Source organism: Balaenoptera ricei, chromosome 20, assembly GCF_028023285.1.
Source record: "Balaenoptera ricei isolate mBalRic1 chromosome 20, mBalRic1.hap2, whole genome shotgun sequence".
Taxonomy (NCBI): domain Eukaryota; kingdom Metazoa; phylum Chordata; class Mammalia; order Artiodactyla; family Balaenopteridae; genus Balaenoptera; species Balaenoptera ricei.
The window spans coordinates 19,362,065-19,372,010 of NC_082658.1; the positions used below are offsets into that span (position 1 = coordinate 19,362,065).

The following is a 9,946-nucleotide window of genomic DNA, read 5'->3' on the forward strand; positions in this document are numbered from 1 at the left end:
CTGAAAAAAAAAATCTGTACTGGTTGCAAAAATGCAGACGCGTGTAGGGGCCCAGTGGAGAATTAAAAAAAAAAAAAAAAAGCGCTAGCTCTGCAATGCAGGATCTGCGAAGTTTTGGTGCGGTGAGGAAATGTGGGTCGTGCTCCTTTCATTTGCTTGTTCCTGCTAACCTACTGTCCGCCTGACTCCAGCACAGTCTCACATCCCAGCAAGAGGCACTGCTGCTCAGAAACAGGGTCACAGGTGGGGGGCCCGGAGCAGAGGGCTGGGAGCGGGGGTCTGGGGTTAGAGTGCTGACAGAGGTCTCTAAGGGGCTGGGAGGGCCAGATGGATGAGAGGGGACACTTCCATGAGGGATGGAGGCTGAGCTTGTCTCTCGTGTCGCAAGGAAGAGTTTGTTCTCCATCTGGACGGAGTTTGTGTTCTTCCAGATCTCACCCCCCCATCCCCACCCCATCCCTCAGCTCTTCCCTATCCCCGGTTGGCAGAGGGATTTTGCCCTTCCTGCCCACTAACCCCACAGACCACTGCTGCAGAAAGAATCCTTGGTTCCAGTCCCTGACCCCACAAATCCCTGAACACTCCCGGTTCTGATCCTGGACTGGGCACTCACTGCATCTCTGTGTGGCATCCTCCTTCCTAGAAAGAGGGGACCAGGCGGCCAGATTTGGGGAGCCCAGGCTGCGGGGAAACCAAGTCTTGGCTCTGGGCTGACATTAGCACATCAGTTGGAGGACTGGGGCTGGCATTCTGCGCTCTTGGCTTGGGGAGGCCCTTTGTTCACTTGGGGCCTAGGGCTCTGGGTAGTGTAAATGCCAAGGGGCTGCCTGGGAGGAGAATATGCCTGGGGAAACCATGTTCCTTTCCTGGGTGTTTCCTCCCCTGGTGGCTTGGGAGAGACAGAGGAGACAGAAGCAAGATAAAAAGCCAGGAGACAGGGGGAAGGGAGCCCAGTGCCCTTTCACTCCTTCCCCATCTTTCCTCCTTTTTCTCCAGCCGGTGGAGGACAGGGCCGAGTGTGTCTGTGCCGGCTCGAGGCTCACGCGGGCTGCTGGGGTCACATGGCCGGGGCATGTGCAGCCTGCTCCATTTCTACCACAACAACTCGCTCATAAACAGCCCGGCTGCTGCGGCGGTGGCGGCGCAGACATGTGCAAGCGAGGGGGTGGGGCACGTGGCCCTGCCCGAGCCAAGGGAAGGCGCTCGCTCAGCACGGCCTCTCCCCTCCCCATGCTGGCGCTGCCTCGCCACAGGAAATTCCTAGTGCTCCGTTGCTGCTGCAAAACATGTTTTGGGAAGTGACTTTCAATAAGGATGGAGTCGATGGACTATTTAAAAAGAGAACGTCTAATCAATCGGAGACCGACTTCTGCTCACCCTTGCCCTATCTTTCTGGGATCCCTGTAGGCGTTGGGGAGGAGGACTGAGCAGGAGTCACGTGTTCCCAATTCTCACCTGTTTCTTCCTCCTAAACTGTATGACATTGGAACGAACCAGCTCCCCATGGTGAGCACTTGGGTGAGGGGCTGTGGTTCCCTAAGACAGTGATTTTCAGGATCCACTGGTGGTCCCAGGATTAGTGGAGGGGTCAGCATCACCCAGGCACCTGTTAGAAATGCAAATTTTCAGGCTCCATCCCAGACCCATTGAATGAGAAACTCTGGCGGTAGAGCCCAGCAATCTGAGTTTCACCCAGCTCTGCAGGCGATTCTGATGCAGGAGAACCACTGCTCTGGGTCTCTGTTCCCTAGCAATCAGTCCTGTAGGAGAATCTAGCCCAGGATCTGAATAGGGTCCACCTTCTCCTTTTGTGCTTTTTCATCTCAAAGTTTAGCCAGAGAGCATAACCGGATTCAGTTTGACTCAGTGTAAAAAGCATTTATTGAGTGCCTACTGTGTGCAGGGATTCTGGGAATGAGAGCAAACGAGTAGTGAGAGGATAAGAGGATAAGTAGCTGAGCTGTGAAAGGGGAGGGTAAGGTTTGAGGGGAAGAATGAGGGGAAGAGAATGCTAAGACTGATTATTTATCCTTTCTCCATCTTCCCTACTTTTCTTCCTGTCCTGAGACTCCTACAGAACAATTGATTGTGGTTTAAATTGTTTTGAGTCTGGAGGTAGAAATTGGTCCCTTGTCTATTTTTCCTGGCCATGAGGACCCCAAGCTTGCTACAGCCATAGGTCCTTGACACCCCATGCAAAACCAAGACAGTATGAGTACCACGCATGCACACAAAAACACACACTCCTTGGGATCTTGGGGGACAGGGGTAGGGAGAGCCAAGAAAAGAAATGAGGTCCCAGAGGGTTGGAAGTACCCTGGGCAAAATGAGTTTAACAGATAACAAGCAGGAAGAGTCTTTCAATGGGGCGGGTGGGGACAACCCTGGCCTACTCTAGCTTCCTGAGACACAGAAACTGTGACCAGAGGAAGCAGAGGGTCTCTGAGGCAAGTCACAAAGGCCCCAGAAAATGAAATCTAAGCCTTGAAAGCAAGGCGACTGGAGAATGGGGGATGGACAGTAGATCAGAAGGGTTCCCTTACACAGGCAAACAGAGCAAGGGTGGGGCATGGGAGGGAAAGCCAGGGAGGGGGCCATGCTCAGCCCCTCTCCTCTCCCTTTCCCTCCTCCATCACATGCAGCCTCTTAGGAGCAAAGCTCCCATCGCTGTCTCAGGTGCGACCAGTTGACTCCTGGCCTCTCCATGCTTCATTTTTTGAGGAGTGCTTTCCTCTGTTTCTCACAGAGGCCTTTCTCTCACTTTTCTGCAAGGTTTCCTCTCTGTGCCTGAAAGGCTCTGCGCTCAAGGAGCAGAGAGCCCTGCAGGCTCAGCTGCAGTGACCTACATCGGCTCTCCTCTAGGCCCTGGCTGTGGGGGGCTGAGATTTCAAGATAGGAACTTGGGAATCTGGCACAGGTTACAGATGATGACTTCAGGGAGACAGTCTGCGAAATCTGCACCAAGGGACCGCGAGGCAGGGGATGCCACAGGACTGAGTTCTCACTTTGTCATTTGTGGACAATATCAGAAGACTCTCCAACCCCCGCAATGCAAAAACATTTCTGAGCAGTGACCCCTTGGAGAGGAGGCAGAGGCCTCTGACAGGCCTGGTCTCTATTCATTAGATTTGGGAGTAGTTTCTGCCCGTTCCCCATTCTTGCTGAACCCATCCCAGTCGGCTACAGCTGGGTGGAAAGATTTCCTTGGCCTTGATGTAGACCAACAAGTTCAGATTTCAGCTGATTTATTTCAGGAACATGGAGGGTGAGTAGAGGTAGTCAGATATGCAGAAGTTCACTCCCAAGCTTTACTACAGAGAGACGTACTTCCTTAGACCCAAGGGTTCTGAGGAGGATCCAGAAGGAGCCCCAGGGCCAAATGACCATTTACAAAACCCTTACCTTCAGGACCCTGGCAGCTGAACCTCTCCTTCCAGCTACATGCCTTCTGGAACAGGGAAGGCAGGTTCTGTAATAGATTTTTTTCCCCCTCTCTCACTATAAACCAGTGTTTAGGATGCCCACCGTCTCCATATTGTGGATGTTTTGCCCTGGCAAGGAAATCCTATTGTGGGGGTAGGAAATTAGGTGATGGTGACAGAGAATGATAGATGAGGCTTTTGCTTGGGGTGCGGGGTGGGGGGTGGAGAGAGAGAGGGAGGGAGAGAGAGACACAGAGAGAGCGCGCGAAAGCAGGCTATGCAGGATTGGGTGGCTCTCCTGTCCAAAGGGCTTCCCCTTGGCCAAGCCCCACCCCAAAGCCCAGGAAGTCCAGAGCTTGGCACCCAGCCAGGGTGAGAGCATTCCTCAGGACTCTGACGGGCTGTGGGGGATGGTGGTGGTGTTCCTACCACAAGGATGGGGGAGGGGAAGGAAACGCGCAGGGGAGGAAATGACCTCGGAGGGTAAGAGGTGGGGAACTAGTCCCAGTCCCACGAGAGAAGGGCTGAGGCTGGATGTCTTCCCAACGGCCATGCGAAGGGTCTGCAGCTTCAGAGCAAATGACCCCTAAGTCACCTCTCTGCTCAGGGTCACCACTGACGTCCCAAACTGTCCTCTGGAGGCTCTCTCTCTCTCCCCGCCCCCATCCCCCGCCCCCGTCCCCGTCCCCTTCCAACTCTGGGACTGTGGTTGAGCTCGGGAGCCCCCGAGTGGCGAGAATCTAGAACTGCAGCTGGGCTGGGGGAGGAGCCCATCGGGTCTCCCTCTGTCTCTCCACCGAGGCCCCTCCCTTTTCCTCCACTAGACCCAGGACTCTGGAAATAGCACCTGGTAATGGGAGCGCTGACAGATGCTGAGTTATAGGAGAGCAAGTGTCCCTAGTCCTTAACGTTCTAGCTTGATTGCTTTGGAGCTGTTTCCCTTGAAAATAGGTACCTTAGGACTCCTCCCATTCCCTTTGACACATCTCTCTTTAACATGCCCCTGGGTAGTGTGCTTCTTGGCTACAATGCAAGTCCCCTTGTTTGTGCCCCAAGATTTGTACTTCTTGGGCTATCTACTATTCATGACCTCTGTGACTTTGGAGGGGCAAATGGCATCCAACTATTCTGATTTTAAATTTACCCTTCCTTACCCTTCCTTCTCTGATCACTACCTGATGTACAACCCTTTCTCCTAGTCAGCCTCCAACTACGTAACTTCTGTCACCCCAGTTCCCTACCCAATCTCTCAACACCACATCTCATGTGGGGAAAAGGAGTGGGGCGGAAAATGGACAAAGCCCCGGTCAGAATTTTTCCCAAGGAAAACAGTTCCTCTGTTTAGCTTCACTTAACCTATTTTCTAGCTTTTCCTCTTTAGTCCCCTTGCTCTGCATCAAGCCTTCCCACTGGACTAATTTTTGCTGTCCTGCCCTCTCCCCCTTCCTCCACCATTGATCTCCCAGGGCTCTTCCCATCCAGGACAAATGTTCCCGACGTTGAGAGAGGAGTATTCTCCATTCTAGAAGTAATTTGTAGCTTGAGGAAACTGAGCCCAGAGGGGAAGAACTGTTTCCAGTGTCGTTGGGGAAGGGGAGGTGATGGAGGAGGCAAGAAGCAGAACGCTCACCCTAGGAGAGGCCACGTTCCCATTATCCCGCCCGTAATTAAAGAACTCGGGTGGTATTCGGGGATCTCAGAGAGCTCTGCCAGCATCATGAAGAACTCTAGGGGAAATGGAGTAGAGGCAACCAACTTTGCAGCTAGGGATTAAAACTCTACCCAACTCCACCTCCAAAGCAGTTTTTTTTTTTTTTCTAATTAATTAAATTAAATTAAATAATTAATTTATTTATTTTTGGGTGTGTTGGGTCTTCATTGCTGCGCGGGGGCTTTCTCTAGTTGGGGTGAGCGGGGGTTACTCTTTGTTGCAGTGCACGGGCTTCTCACCGTGGTGGCTTCTCTTTTTGCAGAGCACGGGCTCTAGGCACACGGGCTTCAGTAGTTGTGGCACGCAGGCTCAGTGGTTGTGGCGCATAGGCTTAGTTGCTCTGCGGCATGTGGGATCTTCCTGGATCAAGGCTCGAACCCGTGTCCCCTGCATTGGCAGGTGGATTCTTAACCACTGAGCCACCAGGGAAGCCCCCAAAGCAGTTTTTTTAAATGATATCCTTCCTCTTGAATTTGCCTCATCTTTTTTTTTTTTTTTTTTTTTTGCAAAACAGCATGTTTATGAAAACTCATTTGATCCATTTTGTGATGACACTTGAAATAGATTTACTAATTAAGACAACCAACACTCTGCTTTTACTTTTATTTGCATTTATTTTTTGCAGCATTTATTCCCGGGCCATAAGTTTTTGTTTTTTCAATTTCTTCTGGGATATCTTTTTCTTCTGGGCAACCTCCTCTTCTGGTTTAGGAGCAATCTGTTCTTCTTCAGTAAGGATCATCTCAATGTGGCAGGGAGAGCTCATGTATGGGTTGATCCGACCATGAGCTCTGTAAGTCCTGCGCCGCATCTTGGGGGCTTTGTTCACCTGGATATGCTCAATGACCAGGGAATCTACATCTAAGCCCTTAAGTTCAGCATTACTCTCTGCATTTTTGAGCATGTGCAGTAAAAATTCAGCACTCTTTTTGGGCCACCGACCCCGCGTCCAGCCCCACTGTTTGGCCTGGGCACACCTACCAACTCCACCATTGTAAGGACGGAATGGCACACATTGCTTCTTTAAAGTGACATCCTTCAGATACTTGGTGGCTTTTCGGATATGCATACCCTTAATGGCCTGGGCAGTTTCACGAGTGTTCTTAAAGTGAACACGAAGATTTGAACCTCTTGACTTGCATGATTTTGTGGGGTTTTCTGGGTCAAGTAAATAGCGAACCATTTTTAGAGGTCACCTCAGGCCGCTTACCGCAAAAGCTGCCTCATCTTTTAATTGTATTATCCTTAAAGTTATTAACCAGGGAGTTACGGTTTTGAAATCATTTTAAGCAGAGGCAGTCACGTTCCCCTATTGTACTCCAGTCCTCAGTCAACTTTCCTCTCCTCCCCAGGCTGCGGCTCCACATTCACCCTGAAGGGGGCACTTTTGTTCAGTCGTTAGTTGGTGCCAGCGAAAAAGGACCCCAAGAAGGAAATATAACAATTGGTCACGTGTTGGGGGTGGGGTCCTCGCAGAGGTTGCTGGGCCAGGGAAGGGAGGTCCACGTGGAGTGGGCGGAACTCGCTGAAAGTTTTGGCGGGGCTGGCAAAACGAGAAAAATAGCCGAATTTGAGTTGTGATTTTATTAAAAAAAAAAGAAAGAAAGGCAGCAGGGAGGGTGTGTCCTGCGGAGAGGCCCCCGCGGAGGGGAGAAGGGGAGCGGCACATGAGCATCCTGCTTGCGGAGGCCTGGAACGCAGAACAGGGTTTTTGCCAGAAAGCTCTGAGCCGGGGCAGGGCTTCAGAGCCGGAAACCTTTGTGGCTCCATGCTGGTTCCCCATCCCCCATCCTCCCAAAAAAGGGAAAGGTGGCCTCTCCACCCGTGGTCTCATTTTGGTGCCATGTGGAGCTGGGTTAATGCCAGCCACGCAACCCGTCTTTATTTACCTTTCCAAGAGCCTCAGGAAGCCTCCCAGATGAGTACTCTGTCTCCGGGAAGAAGCCAAAACAAGTCTCTTTTTACTATACCTAGTTCGGCCCCACTCTTAATAGGAAAACACAGCTTCATACGGTCTTAAAGATGATCTATTTCAATTTTCTTTTTGGTCTGGGGAAACCAAGACCCAGACTGTTAAAAGGGCTTGCTACATGCTCTTTCCACACTATAGGCATTCCCTTCAAAGAATGTAGGTCATAGAAACAGAATTCTGTCATTCCAAAAAGTCTTAGAGGAATGGTGAAAGTGTTGGCTTCAACTACATCCATACACTTAGCCAGAGGGCAAATGGGAATGGTCATTATCCCATTAGGGATGAAATAGAGATTTGATTAGGGACTTGATTTATGGGTCCTATGGTTTTCCTAAGGCTCCTTCTCAGCCAGTAGGTCCACTTTCTCCCTCTTGTCCTTTACTCTTTGATATCTCACGTCCTTAGATATGTCCTAGTTCAGGGATTATCACAGTTTAGAACCTAATGGTTTGGAAGCAAGAATTCTCTTCCCTTTTTAGAGAGCTTCTCTTCCCAGGTTTCAGTTTTCTGGTGGTCTATCCACCTCATCCTGTGAATTGAGATCAAGAAGATCAGACCTCAAATCAAAAATTCCGGCCTTTTCGCTTTGGGGGAGAAAAGCATGTTTACTTAGCCTGGAGCAGTGAAATACTAGACTTTGGATTTCAGAACTGTAAAGTTTTCAGGAAAAAAAATTGTGGGGGACTGATGTAAGCTTTTTATTTTGCCAAGTAAGGACATTAAAAAACTACCCACCACCGATTGCTGTGTACTATCACTATCATTTCACGAAAGTACATTTTAACATACACAAAATAGGAAGTATGTGATCTCTGAGTAAATGACAGTATTAAGCCACCCTGCATTAATTTACATGGGTGCATTTATTTGTAGACTTTTAAATGATGGCCATTCTTGGACTTCCCTGGTGGCGCAGTGGTTGAGAATCCGCCTGCCAATGCAGGGGACACGGGTTTGAGCCCTGGTTCGGGAAGATCCCACATACTGCGGAGCAACTAAGCCCGTGAGCTACAGCTACTGAGCCTGCGTGACACAACTACTGAAGCCCGCGCGCCTAGAGCCCGAGCTCTGCAACAAGAGAAGCCACCACAATGAGAAGCCTGCGCGCCGCAACGAAGAGTAGCCCCCGCTCTCAGCAACTAGAGAAAGCCCGCGTGCAGCAACGAAGACCCAGCAACGAAGACCCAATGCAGCCAAAAAAAAAAAAAAGAAAAATGATGGCCATTCTGACTGGTGTGAGGTGGTACCTCATTGTAGTTTTGATTTGCATTTCTCTATTAAGCTAAGTTTGTGTGTGTGTGTGTGTGTGTGTGTGTGTGTGTGTGTGTTGTTTTTTATTTATTTATTTATTTTTGGCCACGCCCAGAGGCATGAGGGATCTCAGTTCCCCGACCAGGGATTGAATCCTTCCCCCCTGCATTGGAAGCGCGGAGTCTTAACCATTGGACCGCCAGGGAAGTCCCACTAAGTATTTTTAAATAGTTGAAAATCTAAAATAATATTTCATGAAACATGAGAACATATGAAATTTAAACTTCAGTGTTCCTAAATAAAATTTTATAAAATGGTGGGAATGTGATCGCTGGTTGCAGCCTCACCCCAGAGCCTTTGCTTTCAAACAATGAGTCTGCCACCTGTCATTCCCTCTAAATCCCCGTACCACTGGTACCTTAGATTAACCACTCATCATCAGCCACCACTCATTCATTTACACATTGTCTTTTGTGCTACGGTGGCAGAGTTGAATAGTGCAAGAGACTCCACGGCTGTCAAAGCCTAAAATACTTACTATGTGGCTCTTGAAGAGTAGGTCCTGGTATAGACTCCAGAGCAGTGTTTTTCAAATTTGAGGTGCATCAGAATCATCTGGAGGGCTTGTTAAAACACAGACTGCTTGAGTCCCACTGCAGAGTTTCTGATTCATTAGGTCTAGAGCGGGGCCTGAGAATGTGCATTTCTAACAAGTTCCCAGCTGATGCTGGTGATGCCAGTCCAGGACCACACTTTGTCTAGTGAGGAAGAAAACATATGCAATTTGTTCATGGAATTGCCATCTGCCTGACCTTAGAAATCTTGACCACAAAGTCCTCCTTCTCCCTCACCCCCTCCTCACACTTTCTGTCGATCAAGAAATTCTGCAAATTACTAATAATGTGATAACTACACTCTCAAGCCTTAGATTAACCATTCATCATCTCTCACCTGGACTAACAGCCTGCAAGCTGGCCTCCTGCCTTCGGTGCAAAGATATACTGAAGTTAGCTTTCAAAAACACAAATCTGATCATTCCACACTTTGGTGGAAATCCTTCGATGTTTCACCTTGGCTGATAAATTAGTTGTCCCTCAGTATCCGAGGGGGATTGGTTCCAAGACCCTGCTCAGGATACCAAAGTCCTCAAATGCTCAAGTCCCTTACATAAAATGGCGTATATTTGCATATAGCTGACGCACATCCTCTAAATCATCTCTAGTTTACTTATAGTAACTAACACAATGTAAATGCTATGTAAATCATTGTCGGGCTTGCGGCAAATTCAAGTTTTCCTTCTTGGAACTTTCTAGAATTTTTTTTCCTGAATATTTTCTATTTTTTTTAATGGTCAGCTTTTTAAATTAAATTAATTTATTTATTTATTTTTGGCTGCGTTGGGTCTTCGTTGCTGCGTGCAGGCTTTCTCTAGTTGCGGCGAGCGGGGGCTACTCTTTGTTGCGGTGCGCAGTCTTCTCATTGCGGTGGCTTCTCTTGTGGCAGAGCATGGGCTCTAGGTGCACGGGCTTCAGTAGTTGTGGCACGCGGGCTCAGTAGTTGTGGCTCGTGGGCTTCGTTGCTCCGTGGCGT

At 49.3% G+C, this 9,946-nt stretch overlaps 1 protein-coding gene across 1 annotated transcript; it reads right to left on the minus strand.

Annotated features, from left to right (window-relative positions):
* Positions 1–5,727: 5,727 nt before the first annotated feature.
* LOC132356196 (large ribosomal subunit protein uL22-like) lies at positions 5,728–9,537 on the minus strand. Its single transcript, XM_059909058.1, has 3 exons — positions 9,308–9,537; positions 8,895–9,114; positions 5,728–7,634 (listed from the first exon to the last, which is right to left on the minus strand). The coding sequence occupies exon 3, from the start codon at positions 6,314–6,316 to the stop codon at positions 5,762–5,764; it is 555 nt and encodes a 184-aa protein (XP_059765041.1). The 5' UTR covers positions 6,317–7,634; positions 8,895–9,114; positions 9,308–9,537; the 3' UTR covers positions 5,728–5,761.
* Positions 9,538–9,946: the final 409 nt, after the last annotated feature.

What these genes read in the sequence shown, in the direction of transcription:
- LOC132356196 (XM_059909058.1), bottom strand. Translation starts at nt 6,316, where the DNA reads ATGGTTCGCTATTTACTTGACCCAGAAAACCCCACAAAATCATGCAAG.